Source organism: Nyctereutes procyonoides, unplaced genomic scaffold, assembly GCF_905146905.1.
Source record: "Nyctereutes procyonoides isolate TBG_1078 unplaced genomic scaffold, NYPRO_anot_genome, whole genome shotgun sequence".
NCBI classification, from domain to species: domain Eukaryota; kingdom Metazoa; phylum Chordata; class Mammalia; order Carnivora; family Canidae; genus Nyctereutes; species Nyctereutes procyonoides.
In genome coordinates, this window is record NW_026575126.1 from 9,542,435 (window position 1) to 9,559,984 (window position 17,550).

General features: G+C 35.0%; 1 protein-coding gene across 1 annotated transcript in view; it reads right to left on the minus strand.

Moving 5' to 3' along the window:
• ADGRL4 (adhesion G protein-coupled receptor L4) overlaps positions 1 to 17,550 on the minus strand; it is a 109,219-nt gene that overhangs the window by 35,949 nt on the left and 55,720 nt on the right. The window contains exons 3-8 of the mRNA XM_055341368.1: positions 16,072 to 16,224; positions 6,301 to 6,450; positions 5,748 to 5,818; positions 4,581 to 4,760; positions 4,282 to 4,465; positions 3,103 to 3,219 (exon numbers count right to left, since the gene is read on the minus strand). Of these exons, the coding sequence (XP_055197343.1) occupies positions 3,103 to 3,219; positions 4,282 to 4,465; positions 4,581 to 4,760; positions 5,748 to 5,818; positions 6,301 to 6,450; positions 16,072 to 16,224 (855 nt within the window). The remainder of the gene's footprint in view (positions 1 to 3,102; positions 3,220 to 4,281; positions 4,466 to 4,580; positions 4,761 to 5,747; positions 5,819 to 6,300; positions 6,451 to 16,071; positions 16,225 to 17,550) is intronic.

Genomic DNA, 17,550 nt, shown 5'->3' on the forward strand with positions numbered 1-17,550 from the left:
CCCAGGAAACTGCACAAGTCTGCACTGGTGGGAGAGAAACTGCTGGTCAAAAGAAGAGAGTGGTCCCCAGAACGGCAACAGACCACACAAAAACTCCAGTTCTCCTTAAAGAAGTTGGGAGTAAGCCATATCTCTAGTACTGAAGAAGTACGTTCACACACTAAGGAACAGTGATGCCCCCTTGAAGGGCAGGCATCCCTGGAAACAAACACTTTGGCCATCACAGGCCAGGCTGAGACAAAGCTGCTGACAGAAATGCTACCCAGTATGTTCAACCAACTTGGTGCAGACAGTCTGACTAGTTTCAGGAAGACCGGTTGAAGCTCTGGCCACACAATCTGTGGATGGAGAAGCACCACTTGCTACTGGAGAAGAGGATGATGATGAAGTTCCAGAACGTGGGGAGAATTTTGATGAAATTTCCAAGGATGAAGCAAACAGAATCAAGCCAACTTCGGAGGAAGATAAAACTTGGAAATAGTTACTGGGAGCTGCTACTGTGTATTATGATGACTTTTTAAAATTCTGTTCATGGATCGGATAAAATCTAGATCTCTAATATTTTTAAGCTCAAGCCCCTTTGGACACTGCAACTCTTTGCAGTGTTTGCTTTGACACCATTTGTTCCTTGCAGCTAATTAAGCTGAAGAAGTCTGGGAATAAAGTTTGAAACAAAGTTAATAAAAGAAAAAAAAATCCAAAACAAAGAAGACAAATCTGAGTCCTTCTACATCACCACGTCACACTAATAAGTAATAGTTTTGGATACTGCTATGGTTATGTGAACTAGAAATTGCCACATGATTCATATTTTCTATCTTATCTAAAAAGGTATCACAAGAAACATCCAAAGAGGTTCCTGAAATCTACATATATAAGAGAATTTTTCTCAACTGCCAGCTTAAGAAAACTTACACCAGAAAAAGAAAGGAAGTTGAGAAGTTGGTCTAATGTAGCTGAGCTACAGACTTTTTGAGGACTCCACATAATGACAACTAGCCCGGCCTTTGCAGTGGACAGACCAGGGCCTGAAGCAGGATCGGAAAGGACAGATCTTTGACTCAGTCCAGTGGATGAAACAGTTCATGTCACAGTGACTTCTCAGAAGTTGCTGTAGGAGATGGTCCAAAATCAAATGAAGCCCCAAAAAGATAAGATGGACCTTTAAAATCTATTAATCACTCCCATCTTTTCTCAAAATATTTAACATCACATTTTTGACTTTGGGTAAAATGAGATTCGTGCTTCACAGAATGCTCCAAAATCCCTTCATACCTTCATTTGGAGTATTGTTTCGGTATTTGTCTATTCTCATCATTTGAACCTCTTCTAATTCCCATGATTTCTCAGCCTGATCTAGCTTTTAACTCTCTTTCTGGTAGTACCTTCATTCAGTAAATGAGGGGTTTATTCATTAATGACAGAGACTAAAATTCAGCCTGTATAAAAAAAAAAAGATTTAAAATCCACTTGTTGCTCCATGGACTTCCTTTATTTTCCTACTAATGACACTATACAGATTTTAACTTGAAGCCTGTGTTTTATTAATGGATTTTTATCACTAAATGAATAATCACATGTAGACATTATAAAGCAGGTTTTATCAGTTTGTTAGAATTGCCCTTATTTTTAAGATACAAACTTAAGGAAATAAAATTTTCTCCCTGTGTTTTCTTAAGAGCTGATATTTATGGTTTCTTTTAAGTGTCATGCATGATCTTCAAATGTAATAAGGCTATCATATATTCAGAGAGGATCTCTTTGAGAAATTAATTCCAGGATGATTTCATTATGTCAGTATAAGTATTTTCAATGGCTTTATTCTCAACTTCTAAAAACTACTCAAATTCTCTTTGAAATTTCAACAGTTTAACACAGTCTTTGGATTTGTTCCTAAATATTATATCGTGCTTGGTCAGTTAGAATATGATGTAGTAGAGTAAGATCCTTGGGTTCAATGGTAGTATGGCTTAGTTATTTTTTCTTTGTTTTGTGGCCATCTGTTTCTTATTGTTGTATAAAAATGACAAGAAAAAATGAAGAGATTAGATAATATCAATGGATTGGGAGAAAACCCCACATTAGTGTTGTACAATTTTTTTAAGGGATGTTTTTCTGAGAATGAATGTGCGGGATATTGAAAAAAGACAACACATCCATTTATGAAATGACATCTATAAAAGAGACCATACTGTGTTATTATATATATTTTTTGCTTACATTTATGGCCACCCACATATTCTTTGAGAAGCTATTATAATTCATATTTCGCTTAGGTAATATACTTTAACCTATATGAGAATGATAACAACTCTTCTGTTGGCAGAAATTTTTTTCTAGGTGCACTGTACTAAGAGAGCAGGTAAATGGCTAAAATAGCTGCTTGCTTGCCTTTGATTAGGTGACAAAGAAAAGCTGATTAGGGTTGATTTCTTCAACTTCCTCCCTTCTAGTATTGGCTCTGTATCATTTGTTGATGTGCATGGAAACAAATCCATCAATTTCATTGAGTCTTCATTCCATTATCCATAAAATGAAGAAATTAGGGTAGGTAATCATCAAGTTGCCTAGTACTGGCGTTCTCGGATTCCATTTCCCAAGAAACCCTGCGTTTAGTTGAGAAGTTTACTGTACAAGAACTAAGAAATGGCAAGTGGAAAAGAAATCCAAGCCTGAACACTACCTTTCTGTCTTTGGGAACATTGTCTTCCTCACCCAATTACAAATTCAGCTTCTCAGTGAGGAATATGAAAGATTACTGAAGAAGATATAGTAAAAGAATCCTATGCAAATTGTAGCACCTATGATTGCTGCAAAAGAAGAAATAGAATCACAGCACCTTTATATTTTTCATTAGAATCTCAAAAATATCAGACAGCTTCAGAGACGAAGCATAAGACAAGAAGAATATAGACATTGTTTCCTAAAATTCTCATCAACATCAGATTGAGAATCCTGAGTACAAATGCAGAATTTCTGTATATAAACCAAATATTTTCTATAGGAAACCACATATTATGTGCACATATGATATAATCAAAAGTATGAAAGGTATTTATTGCAAATTACTAACATATTGAATAAAGACTATCAAAGTCTTACCATATGAATCATATGCAGCTTTTCTCTTTGGAAATATCCTTATGTAATCTCCATCCACATTCATATAGGGATGAGTATGTTTGATGTGATTTGAGTCAAAAAAGAAAGTTTTGAGGGCTGAAATGAAACCATGAAAATCATAAATTCTCTGAAGTTAGTTTAATCAATGTGTTGGCTTAATTGGGGACAATGTTTTATCCACCATTATTTTATTTTATCCATCATCACTGTATTTCAACATTTTTTGGCAGGTAGAATGAACATATTCTGAACATGCTTAAACATTGTATCTTGAAAATATGATTCAAGGTTGAACTTTTTTGATTTGATTATAACACTTGGGATTTAATTTAATCATTGGATTATATAAAGGACAAAACACATATGTGCAAGAGGGAGCTATAAATTTATAACTACTAAATCAAAGAAAAGCAACCACAATATCTTAGAGGATGGTATCTATAATAAAATTTACTATATGGAGAGTGATTGAATTAAATTCTCGAGTGATAATTTCCTTACCTGGGGTAGTTCACCTTTTTTACTCAAGAATATCACAGAAATGCAGGTATTCTATATATTAGTCATAATGCTTGCTACTTTAATTTTTAGTAAGTGGTAAATCAAGACACAAGACAGAGATTCATGCATACTTACTGCTGCATAGCAAGATGTCACCCACACAATAAAGCATTTAAGATGTACGCAATGATCATCAAACAATGTACTTTGCTTCCTCAGAGCAACTTTATAGGCATCTTCAATTTGATTCAAGATTCTGTATATTCTAAATATGAGATTGCACAAAGCAGGAAACATCCTAGTTTGCCATGTTGATTGCTTCATACCAGAAAATCTGTCTAGAACATCTTTGGTCAATGTAGATCTTAACAAGTCATGAGATGACTAATTCATGACAAGGGAGTGATATACTCTGAAGCATTTAAATGCTAGATGGTTCAGGAATACAAGGTGAAGATGGTAGGAAAGAGGCAATGCTTATGTTTCAACGTTTTTTCTCATCTTTCATTCATATTACTCTTGTAATGTGCATTGCCATTCATTTCTGCATTGAGGAAATGGCTGATGATTGAGTTAGCAGCATTTCAAGCACTTTCTATTTTGAGAATGGCTTCTTTGGCAAATGGTATTGTTTTGAAATTGACCTTGGCTTCTTACCTATATCACTTGAATTGGTATCGAACTGAGTGGTCTTTTGGAAGTTCTGAGATATTCTTAAGGTAGTCTGTTCAGCAGCATGCATCAGTTTTGTGAGATGAGTTCTTCTATGATTCATAGATAATTTGTCCCAAGCTATAAATGTGTCCTTTTGGACAAAATTATTCACAGTTTTTATAAATTCCTGTTGAAAAAAAATAGCGTGTCTTTTAAAAACACTGGAAACTTCCATGAATCACAGATGTAAGGAAAAGTTTAAAGCTCTGTTATATTGAGTTAAATTAGCTCAACATACTTACAGTAAGAGTTGAATTAGAAAGGATGTCCTTGGCTAAATTAGTGCTATTCATGTCACCCAGTAATGGGGATGACTCAGCTAATATTTCTATGTATGTAATTATATCCACCGGCGAAAGATCTTTCACGGAATTTCTATAGACTTCTTGTAGCAAAGCCACAGGTTCTTTTATGTGTCTCATCTGTACACAAATGAGCCCAGAAAAAAAGAAACCAATTTAGAGTACTACTGGATCTTTTCAGGAATAAAGGTTGTATGCTAAATTTATTCTAAGCTTGGTTTCGTGTGCTATGTATTAATAAATTATCAGATTATACCTAAACCATGTCATGTAGCACTGAAACTTCGAATTATTTACAAAAGGTTAACAAATAAAAAGCATAGAAGTTACTTTAGAAAAGAAAAAACACGTTTGCATTAATAACTTTTAAAAATTAGCTTTTAAGAGTTATATTATAACTTTTTTTGAATCATATTTTAACCAACCAGAGAAAATTCTTTACAATGTGACATATTGGTAATTTGCTTTTAGCTGACTGTTAGTCATGTTGAGGGTCACATTTCCAATCACATGATGATAATTTTGTGAACATCCTACTTTATTTATTCTTTAAAATATTTCCTTTGAAGTACAAAATCTAGTTGCATTCATTATGTTTTCTTAGAATGTGGGAATGGGCCTGGGGTCAAAGTGTGTTTTTACTATTTTATTCATCAATTTTCATTATATGTCGAAAAAAAAAATTTCCAGTATACTCAATAGTGAAAAAGTAATATATGTTAAATATCTCAGTCTTCTTCAACACTTTGGGCATTTTCAAATTAATCATTTTTGTGACTCAAACAAACTACTTAAATCTCTAGAAGTTTCAATTCTACATGAGGATCAGCTGGTTGTAATTCTACTTAAAATGTGACTTAGGAAGGATTTTAATGGAAACCAATATGTCAAAATATAATAAATTCTTTTTTAAAAAAGATTTTATTTATTTATTCATGAGAGACACAGAGGGAGAGGCAGAAACAAGGCAGAGGGCGAAGCAGGCTCCCTGCCAGGAGCTCAATGTGGGACTTGATCCCAGACCCTGGAATCACAACCTAAGCCGAAGGCAGATGCTCAATCACTGAGCCACCCAGGAGCCCCCAATAAATTCTTAATCTAACTTACTTTTGTTAGCATTCTATCAATATTTGCAGCAATACAGGCATTATCCAGATGGCAGTCTGCACTCATATTTTCTGTAGAAAAAGAAAATAGATTATATAGTAAGTTTTTAAAAATATTTTTTCCTAAGATGATTATATTGATTCCAATAATTTTACTCCCTTATTTAAATATTAAAAACATATTTTTAACATTTGAGTTTTATTTTATTTTTTGTTTATTTGTTAACATTTATTTATTTTCATTTTATTCATTTATTTTTCCTTATTTATTTTTATTTGTTATTTATTTTTATGCATTAAAATACACAATCTTTTATGGAAAAAGGAAGACCGTAGTTACTCCAAGGAATAAAGTATGTTAACTACATATACATACATATGGTCTACCTCTTCCATTAAATGAAACAGTAACTTTCCTTAAATCATTTTATAGACAATAAAAGAATACTGGCACATTTTTTAGAAGATGTAGTCCTTTGTATACTTGACTGCAGTGTAGTGTTATATTTTATATAGTTCTTCAATTATACATAAAATTTAATCATGTAACTTACCTTGGCAGTAAGTGCCATCATTAGGTATGAACTGTGATTTTCCCGTGGATGTCTTATAACCTTCCTTGCAGGAGCAATTATACCCACCATCCACATTTTCACACACTGCATGGTCACCACAGGCAGCGGATTCGCTGCACTCATCTATATCTGGAAATATTTGAAAATTTTAATTTTTTATTTATTATTTATACAACTGCTACCTTGCTGATACAGTATGATATATGGTTAGTGATTTCATATCAAGTATTACAAGAAAGCAAGGAAAATCCCATAATTTGGAAAATGACAGAAAAAAAACTTAGCTGCATATATTTCTACAAACCCTGATTTGGCCAATCCATTCTGAAAGTGTGCTAAAAAATGTCATTTATGGACCAAACTCTTGAATTAATCTTCTGAGTAGAATGACTCGTCCACAAAGTCATTAGGATAATTTCCATAATTGGCAATTTAACATTTAGTCCTAATTTAATAAAGGCTCAATTTTTAAAATACATCTAAACTTCTGTTTTTTACTATGAAACTAAATCAATTGTAACAACCCAGTTTAATCTGGAGAATAAAAAGTGTTGCCCACCTTCTTTACAAAGCATCATTTTTGCATGTAAGTTAGTCTAAAAATTAGCAGAATGTGTGATTCAACTCCCTTAAAATTTTACCACAACTTATTACTTTTATCTAGGTTATATTTTACCATGATTCTGAATGCAAAGTCATCATAGATAAAGTAGCAAATTGTATAGAATTAAGTCTTAGATTTTCAGTAGCTATATATCAAAGTCACAATAAAAGTGTTAGGTTTTAAGCTCACATAATTTATATTCTTAATTTAAAATTTTACATACTGCAGTGAAATATGTCTTAAAGTTATAAATATAGTATAAATATTCTGCCAGTAGGCAGTGTTCCAATAGGGAATGATTCCAAGGAACGGAAGAGTCCAGATCATTACCCTCAACTAATGCAAAGATTTTTGTGTTCCCAGCCTGGCTCTGACATCTTCGAGATACTCTGTGTTATATTAATGAATAAACCTGTAATGTTAAGTATAAAATTTGATTTTTTTTAAAAAAACTAATAGAGTGCCACGATAGTGTTTGCCATAGAAAAGGTGGAGTAATCAAAGTCCAACTTAAGACATCTAGCCAGTTATTTTAAAAGTAATTGATCCTAATTTCTCACTTCAAAAATTCAACGAAGGCACAGAATGATATTAAAACTCAAACTACTAAAAACTGGAACTGACAGTAAGCCTCTTGGTAGTTCTTGAAGAAATTTCCATTAGCTAGAAAGGCAATGGTACTAGATTTAAGAAAACAATTCATAGCCTGAAAAAAGAGTAGAAAACTCCTTGTCCTTCAGCTAAGCTTATATATTCATAATCTGTACTCCCCAGAAATCCAAGAACACTACTTTTAAAGAAACAGGAACACTATCCTAGCACCCTCATCCTCTTCCTCTCATTTCTATAAATGTGTGTTTAGAGACTGCCACCACACACACACACACACACACACACACACACACACACACAGAGAGAGAAAATAAAGTAGGAGGGGATGAGCAACAGCAGGTTGACTCTTAAGATACAGTGAATCAGGGGATCCCTGGGTGGCGCAGCGGTTTGGCGCTTGCCTATGGCTCGGGGCGCGGTCCTGGAGACCCGGGATCGAATCCCATATCGGGCTCCCGGTGCATGGAGCCTGCTTCTCCCTCTGCCTGTGTCTCTGCCTCTCTCTCTCTCTCTCTGTGACTATCATAAAAATAAATAAATTAAAAAAAAAAAAGATACAGTGAATCATCAAGGAAAGCATTTCTGGTTAGGTTAAAAAAAAAAAAGAAGCCAAGTGGAAGTGCAGACTCAGGTTATTATCTTTCATGAAATCCATGAAGTGATTAAAAAATTATGTAAGAAAACAAAAGACTAGTCCTCTCTGGAGCAGAACCGAAGAAGTACCATGTATTATACACCCAAATGGGGATAAAATCCCAATGAAGATGTGAAGAGACTCATGTGATATCAAATAGAATAATTTATTTCATGAATAAAAAACTTATGTTTTCTGAATGCCATTTCATATTTTTAGATGTCTTTTATGGCTAATAAGAAATGAGGTGTTGACTTCTTTCAAAATTAAAATTATTTAGGGGCACCTGGGTGGCTCAGTGGTTGAGCATCTACCTTTGGTTCAGGGCATGATCCAGGGGTCCTGGGATCAAGTCCCCAACTGGGCTCCCTGCAGGGAGCCTGCTTCTCCCTCTGCCTGTGTCTCTGCCTCTCTGTCTGTCTCTCATGAATAAATAAATAAAATCCTTAAAAAATAAATAAAATTATTTAAAGCTGTAAGTTTTCTTGGGAACTTTGTCCCAAACTCATCTCTAAGCAACAAATCTTGGCAAACTCAATTTCCAACCTCTCTCTCGTATTTTGGACACAAGGGTATATAATCTTGGTGCTTATAACTGACTATGTTTCAGTTTTCCCTGTGCATCCTCCACATCTGTGGTGGGTTTGTTGGGTTTCTGCTCTAGTTTAGACCTTTCTACCACCACTCATTTAGCTAGTTATAATCCCAGGCTGTCAGCCTTGGACTGCATAGGGTTTTTCAACTCTAAATTCACCACATGACAAAATGGTGATCTGGGAATTTGTAAGAAAAAACAAGGAGGTAGTCTCCTAGGAGACCAGCATTCAAGATTGGGATTATGCAAATTTTTATATCCTGACTCCAAATGTTATACAAGAATATTAACTGTCTACCAAAGTAGTGGTTTTCAAATCTTAATCATGCATCCCATCAACGAAATGGTTTCCAAATTGTTTTGGACTTGCCTTGCTTATACTTTTTTGATTTTATAATTTTTTACCCAAATGTCGAAGTGAGGTTTGCTGAATTTGATATCCTTCTCACTCTGTGCCTCAGTAGTACAGTTTATTGAATCTAACCTGCTAATGGAGTATCTAACTATCACAGAGTGCCAGAGTAGTCAAAAAGCCTCTACTGTTGTTATCACTTTATGCCCCTTGCTACCTAATAATATAGAGAGAATAATAAAATATTCTGCCCAAGTGGGATGTGGGTGGCTTACCAAAATGAACATGACTCCTATTTGGCAGCAAGATCCACACCCACTTCTCTTGCAGGGTCTCATTAGCTGAGATCTAATAAAAACACGATGTATCCTTCCTATTGTAAGTAAAGGCCCTGTTGAAGATTTTAATTCAAATCCTAGCTTTCATACTCATTAGCCTTGTGACTTCAGGTAAAGCTATAAAAATTACCTTTTACCTCAATAGAGTTCTTTTTTGTAACAATGAGGAAATGTATGTGAAGGTGTTTTGAAGTCGTGCCCAAGATCTAACAGATCCAGTGATTCTATTTACATTGTGTGTTTTCTTAATAGCAGGAGCACTGTGAATATGTAGGCTTGGAGAAAACAGATTGATAAGGAGTGTCTCATTAGATTGCCATGTCTTAGTACTCCCCGGAGATGTAAAAGAGGAAAAGATCCCCCCTCATCTTAATAAAAGTTAAATTGCTATTATGTAATTATTTCAGTCAGGCTAGAATTGACATACCATATTTAATAACTGAGCCACTTTTTCTGCCACCAACCTAACACTCGGCTTAATGCTAATAACTTGATTTTGCCAAATGTGAGCACATCATAATAATCATTTGCTTGTTTTGCACATCAAAGAATTCACTTGCTACTTTTTCATTAGTAAGACTGTGCTTGTTTTTCATGTCTACAATGAGTCAAGCCAGCAGTATTTTATCATAATCTTCTTTCAAAACATGATCCTATGATTGTTTTGATTTTTATCATTTTCATCAATAACTGAATTGTCTAATGTTTAACTCACAGAGAAAAAAAGATAACACGTTCAATTACTGAAAGTAATTTGCAAAGACAAAATTGAATGTTAATATTATTCAAAGCCAGAAAAAAAGTGAAATTATCAGCATACCCAAGGCAATAGGACGTACAAAATTAGAAGCAGTAAACACATGGTAAATGTGAAGGAGTTCTTGAGTTGCACTCATATGGCCTTGGGAGAATTCACTTTCTTATTGGATGCTTTGGTTTTCCATTTGTGAAATGCAAGTCTGGAACCAGGTGAGAATTCACTTTCTTATTGGATGCTTTGGTTTTCCCATTTGTGAAATGCAAGTCTGGAACCAGGTGTCTTGGGTGTTAGGGATCTGAAATTCTGTTTTACTGTAATTCCAAGAGAAAACAAATGTGCAGGATGCTAAATTTCCCTCAAAGCCTTCAACCACAAAATTACCTTATCTGTGGACAGTAGTATTTAAATATAGACTAAAGGTAAGGAATTTTGCTTGCGTCATTTCTTGCCCTGAACTGGAGTATTTCATTATCTATTTATAGAGGTTCTTAATGACTATAATTACCAGACATGTTAAATTTAAGGATAAGCTAAACTTTCGGTGATACAGTACAAGGTGATATACTATTGTAAAAGGAAACAGAATTATAGTTCTCTGTTCAAAATCCCTGAAGACTACCATAGTGCACAATGAAAATTACTATAGGACTAGAGAAGGGAAAAAAAAGATATAGCTGTTCTGCTTCTCAAAAAAGCTTAATCCTTAAGGATAACAAAATTGGTGAGAAATAACAATTTTCCAGAGAATGAGTTCTTCAGTGAATAATCCATCAAACAAAACAGGTAGAAGCTGAAGGACTCAATATTGGGTGCTGGGTTTTAATATAGTTCTTATGTTTACTGATTACGTAAAATAGCTAAAAAGGGAGTTAGCCAAAATTTAGGGCCATTCCACAATATCTCAATAACTAATGAGTATTGGGAGAAAGAGTCTGAAATTACAAATATGTTATACCTCCATAAAATGTTGGCATTCAATCATCTTTGTGTGTGTGTGTGTGTGTGTATTTTCTCTGTGTCTGTGATTCAATTTTTTTCTAATACAGAAATTCTCAGCTTACAGGGAACACAAACAGAGAAGCATAGTCTTTTGTGAATTAAGGCATACTAAAAGTAAATATGATCAGATGAAAAGACAGATGTCTTCCAGAGACAAGAAGGATGGAGAGCATAGTTAAAATTGTATTAATTTCCAGTAATTAAGCTGTTGTAAGTTCTATTTCTTCACTAACTGCAACATTTCCAATAAAGTTTACAGAGCTCTATAACTAGAACTTAACTACTACGGGTAAAATACATGTGTAACATTCTAAGAAGACCAGCAACAAGAGAATGAGCTTGAGAACAGATAGTGAGGTACTACAAGTTGTCTGGGCAGAGCTTTGTAGATTATTTCTTGAATATACAGTAAAGCTATGTTCCAATAAAATTTTTTTTTGGTGCAAACACTAAAGATAAAATTATTGTTCAGCAAAAATAGTCCTATTTTCTCATATTTTAAATTGTTTATGCCCTTGCAAAAACATGATCCATTGCACTTGCATGATTCAAAACAATGCGTAAGATTTAGATGGCCACCCACTTCCGCTGTCCCTTGGCTTTCCAGATACAAGGCCGTGATTCTAATCCTCTTCCCTTTATCCTAAACATGTGACTCTGGAGTAGCCTGCACATCCCTTGGCTATCTAATGAGGAGAATAAATTACTTTTTTGTTTATATAGCAGAGTAACTGTTATGAACCATAGGCACGTGAGACAAGGTAAGTTCTTTGATACAGACATTTCACTGATAAAGTTTCTTTGAACGTTGATTGTCTCCTAACTTATCATGTATTAATAATAACATTATTAGACTTCTCCTCAGTTTACTGATGAGAATGTCAGTAGGGAACTAATCAAAGGCTTCAGTGTGATCTGGATTAACTTGGATCTCTCTCTCTCTTTTTTTTTTATTTTTATTTTTTTATGATAGTCACACAGAGAGAGAGAGAGAGAGGCAGAGACATAGGCAGAGGGAGAAGCAGGCTCCATGCACCGGGAGCCTGACGTGGGATTCGATCCCGGGTCTCCAGGATCGCGCCCTGGGCCAAAGGCCAGCGCTAAACTGCTGCGCCACCCAGGGATCCCCGGATATCTCTCTTTTATCTAACTATGTAAAGTAGGAGCAGCACATTACCCTTGTCCAATTGCATATAAAGTCTTGAGTTCTAGTCTAGCATTTTCTTCTGGCCATATGACTTCACTCTCAGGCCTCAGTTTATGTATTAATTTTGCTGATTAGTATCGGCCATAATTAATTAAGCTAGTTGTGGGTAAGTTGGACACTTTTGTATAAATCATGATTAAGATGATGTATAACTTACTTTCGAAGCTTAAGCCTTTGGTTTCAGAGAATTTGCCTCTGAAAATAGTTCATCTTTTTGAATTTCCTAAGAAGTCTTTTTTTCTCAGACTGTAATCTGAATTCTATAGTCTGGTATATCAAATGCATGACCAAGTTACAACAGAAGGACATTTAAAAACTTCTAGATACTCTCTTCCAATTCAGAATAATATTTCACATACGGATTTAATTAAAATTATTATCATTTCAGAGGACATTTTAGTGAACTGGAAATGATTTTCTAAATAGTACTCTAATGTTCAGAAAAACGTAATGCAGATCTTAAGTGTCACTACCTTCAGCAGACAATACTAAATGCACTAGAACAATTCTTTTATAACCAATGCCTTTCTGAACATTTTCTGAGAAAATGTGGAGCCCATCTTGGAGTGCATATTCATGAAAGCATCAGTATCAGTATCTTGTCATGCAAATGATAATTTTCTTGAGTCAACAAATTAAAGTGTAAATATTTATTCTGTTGTTGGTTGCCCTGCTAGATCTCATAACTTTGATGATTTTTTCTTGTGAACTGCTTGATTTTCTCCCCCCAAATATTTTCCTTGCGCCCTAGATAAATATTCCATAGTAACTGATTTTACAGTGTTAGAGAACTAAAGGCATGAATGAAGTTCCTGAAAAAACTGCACAAGTAGGGTACACTCAACGACAGGTAGAATTTGGTTCAGATAGGCTTCAATCTCTGGCGGTAATAAGCAGTAAGAGATAGTCATGGTTAGATTCCATGTAGGAATAATGATAATATACATTGTTTTTATTTTAAGGATTGTCTTTGTAATGAATTTGTGGGTTTTGCTACAAAACTTTCTCCTATTTATGGTGGGCTTGTGCTAATTATTAGTGGTGGTATTGGTTGTGCTATTGTGTTAAATTTTGGAGGGTCCTTTTGGGGTTGATAGTTTTTAAAATTTATTTAGGGGGAATGCTTGTAGTTTTGGTTATATTACTGCTATGGCGGCTGAGCAGTATCCTGAGGTTTGAGTTTCTAATAAAGATGTGTTGGCTGCATTTATTACTGGTTTATTATCTGAATTGTTGGCTGCTTGTTATATTTTAAAGGATGCTGAGGTTGAAGTGGTGCTTAAATTTAATGGAATAGGTGATTAAGTAATTTATGATATGGATATTTGGGGTTTTTCAGTGAAGAGGCTATGGGAATTGTGGCGTTGTATGGGACTTGGTTAGTGATTGTTACTGGTTGATCATTACTAACCGGTGTCTTGGTAATTATGGAGGTTACTTGTGGTAATTAAGTATTAGTAGGCTAAGGGCTATGGTAATTATAAAAGAGAGAAAATACAATTTAACTAGACCTTTTTGTTTGAGATTAGAAGATTAGATCAGATTAGAAGATTCTATTTGAAAATGGGAGATTGATTTGGGTAATACATTTTCTAGTCAGATTATGTCTAGGAAGTATTGATGCTGATTTTTGGCTTATTAATAGATTTATTGTTGGTGTGAGGTGGTGTATAATGGTAAGGTAGTAACCTAGTAGGTTGGAGAATTTAAAGAAGTTTGATGGACAGTTGAACTTGAGGCCTGTATTGTGAGGTTTAATTCGAGTGGCAGAATGAAACCTAGAATAGTCACTGAAAGGGCTGTGTACGTGTACATGTATGTGTACGTGTGTATAAATTTATATGTCCTGTAACCATTGACTGAATTATACTTTATGGTTGTGTGATGCTGGTATATGATATTAATTAAGTCCAGCTACAAGTTATTTGACTGCGTCGAGACCTTTACGGTCATAACTGAGTGATATCTGTTCACCCCACTAAAACTTAAAAGATACCAAATGCATGACACCACAGTTATGTATGATCATGGGATGATTGGACATCGAGATGTCCCATTTGAGAGGGTTGAAGGATAGGAGTAAAGAATTATATGGTCCTGAAGTAAGAACCATATGCCAGGTATAGTTTCAGGCTAGAAACCCCCATGCAGTATGGGCCCGGAGCGAGAAGAGGGATACTCTGTGCAAGGATTGATGGTTTCTTGAGGCTTACTGATTAAGCCCTTCTGGACTGGGTGAGGAGCATGATTCATTTTAATTTTGGAATGGATAAGTGTTTGAATGTATGTCCTTATGTAATATTAATAATAGCATGTACATGCTTATATGCATGGGGCAAACCATTAATGCATGACAAAAATTGAAAAAAAATCTGTATTGGTTGAATAGGTAGTTATGGTTAAATATTTTAGACATACTCACATAGCACAGTAGAATTGTAGCAATATATGAATTGGGAAAGTTGTTGGGTGGGATTTGTCTATCAGGGAATAGTTTAAAAAAGAATTTCAGCTTTGGGTGCTGATGGTGGAGCTGATGCTTCTTCTTTGAGTCTTAGGGAGAGTGATTATTCTCTATCTTTGGTTTACAAAACCAAAATAATAATTATACAATGAAGACTCTTCATTTTATAAGGTTATTTTCAATAATAATAATGATTGGTATTAGAATTAGGAGGATTGTGAAGTACAGGATTGATGCTATTTGACCGATAATAATAAAGGGTGTTCTACTGGTTGTTCTCCGATTCATGTTAGTGTGAGTAAATCTGGTGTTAATAGTCAGAATAGACATTGACTGAGTAGTCGAAATATTACTCCACACTGTTCGGATGTGTGGAGTAAGGGGATAATTGCTAGGGTTAAAATGGAGGATACTAGAGCAAGTACTCCTCCTAGTTTCTTAGGGATGGATCATAGGATAGCATAGGCAAATAGGAAATATCACTCAGGTTTTATGTGTGGTGGGGGGTTAACTGGGTTTGCAGGGATGTAGTTATCTGGATCTCCCAGTAGGTCAGGTATAAATAGGACTAGTGATATTAATGTTAGAATGAGGAATAAGGCTCCTAGGATATCTTTAATTGTGAAATGGAATTTTGTCTGAATCAGATGAAATCCCTGAAGGATCCTGATTCGTGTAAGAATAATAGATGAACTATAGCCAGGGCTGCAATAATGAATGGGAGGATAAAATGGAATGTGAAGAATCATGTTTGGGTTGCTTTATCAACTGGGAAACCACCTCGGATTCATTCTACCAGGTTAGTTCTGATGTAAGGGATGGCTGAAAGTAAATTTGTGATAACAGTTGCTCCTTAAAAAGATATTTGTCCTCATGGGAGGACGTAACCTATGAATGCCGTGGCCATGGTCACAGATAGAAGAATAATTCCAATGTTTCATGTTTCTATGAATACATAGGAGCTGTAATATAATCCTCATCCCATAGGCATGAATAAACAAATAAATAATATGGATGCTCCATTTGCATGTATATATCAGATAATTCAGTTGTAGTTTACATCTCAGCAGATATGGGTAACTGATGAGAAGGCTGTTGCTGTATCTGATGTGAAGTGAATGACTAGGAATAGTCCTGTTAGAATTTGTAGGATTTTACAAATCCAAGTTAGGCAGCCAAACTTACCTATGCAGATGGTTCCATCATTAGTGATGAACCTGTCCTGGTGACTGCTGGATCTGAAGCCAGGTACACACATACAGTAGTAACTTCCCTCCGTGTTAGTGCAGTTGGCATTTTCACCACAGGGCTGGGTCAAATTTCCACACTCATTGTCATCTGTGGATATGTCCATTTAAAACATTATTTTTATATGATTGAAATTAACTTCAATATTTTCCACCAATGTTTGGGGACTGTGACTGTTAAACAGTTTAAATCAAGGCAAAGTCAATTTTTAGGAAGAGTTAACGGCACAATCTACATTCCACAGTTGTCTTAATTTTATTATAATGTGACACTTTCTTTGTAGTTGCAAAGCAAAATAGAATCTCTTACTTCTGAAACACTGAACATAATTATTGAAACTGTATTGGAACATGTTCCAAATTGTATATGTAATTTAATTATAATAATGTCAATGAATATATATATACTCATTTGTAAATTTATAATCCTTTCTATAATTAGTCAAAAGCATACTGTAAGTTAAAAAAATCAGAGATTACAAATTGACATGCTCTAATCATGTACCATTTATTTTTTTTTCTTATTCCCTAGAAGGATTTTACATTACTCGGTCTACATCTCTTTACTTATTAATGCATTTATTCTTTAAATACCATGTACATTTTATCATCCTATAAAGAGTACACAAATAAAAAAATTATATCATGGTCCATGGTCCTTACCTTATAGTCTTGTAATATAATTTATCAGAAAATATATAGATTCATAAGCCTTTTGTGAAAATTAGAAAGCAAATTTATATTACCTATCTACTCAATAAAACAGAAGATAAGCGCCTTTCAGAAGTGACTGACCATAATGGGCTGGAGGAGAAAGAGAATATTTTCAGGTGACATTAAGTCTTTTGGGTTGAATTATGTCTCACAAAAAGATGTTCAAGTCCTAACCTTGTGTCTTGTGAGCATGGCTTTAGAAATGGGACCTTTGCAGATGTAATTAAGCTAAGATGATGTCACACCGAATTAGGTGGGCCCTAATCCAGTGACTGGTGTCCTTATAATAAATATATGGGAAATTTGGACATGAAGACACAGAAGAAAAGGCTATGTGGGGACAAAGGAAGAGCTTGACGAGATGCAGCTGCAAGTCACGGGATGTCAAGAATAGAACAGTGGGCAACCACTAGAAGCTAGAAACTCTGGGGTTCCCTAGACTCTTTGGAGGGAACATGCCCCTTCCAACAGACTTGATTTCAGACTTCTAGCCCCCAGAGCTGGAGAGGCTGTGTTTGTGTTGTTTGGAGCCTCCCAGTTTGTGCTAGTCTGTCAAGGCAGCCGTCTGAAACAGACCCCAACTGGCCAATCCAGGGTAGGCTAAGTATTGGTTAGGGACCAGACAGGTCACTAAAAGGAAGACAGAATGTTGGGCAAAGATGAAGCATAAGGCAACTGAAATATTTCTGAAGGTAGAGGGGAG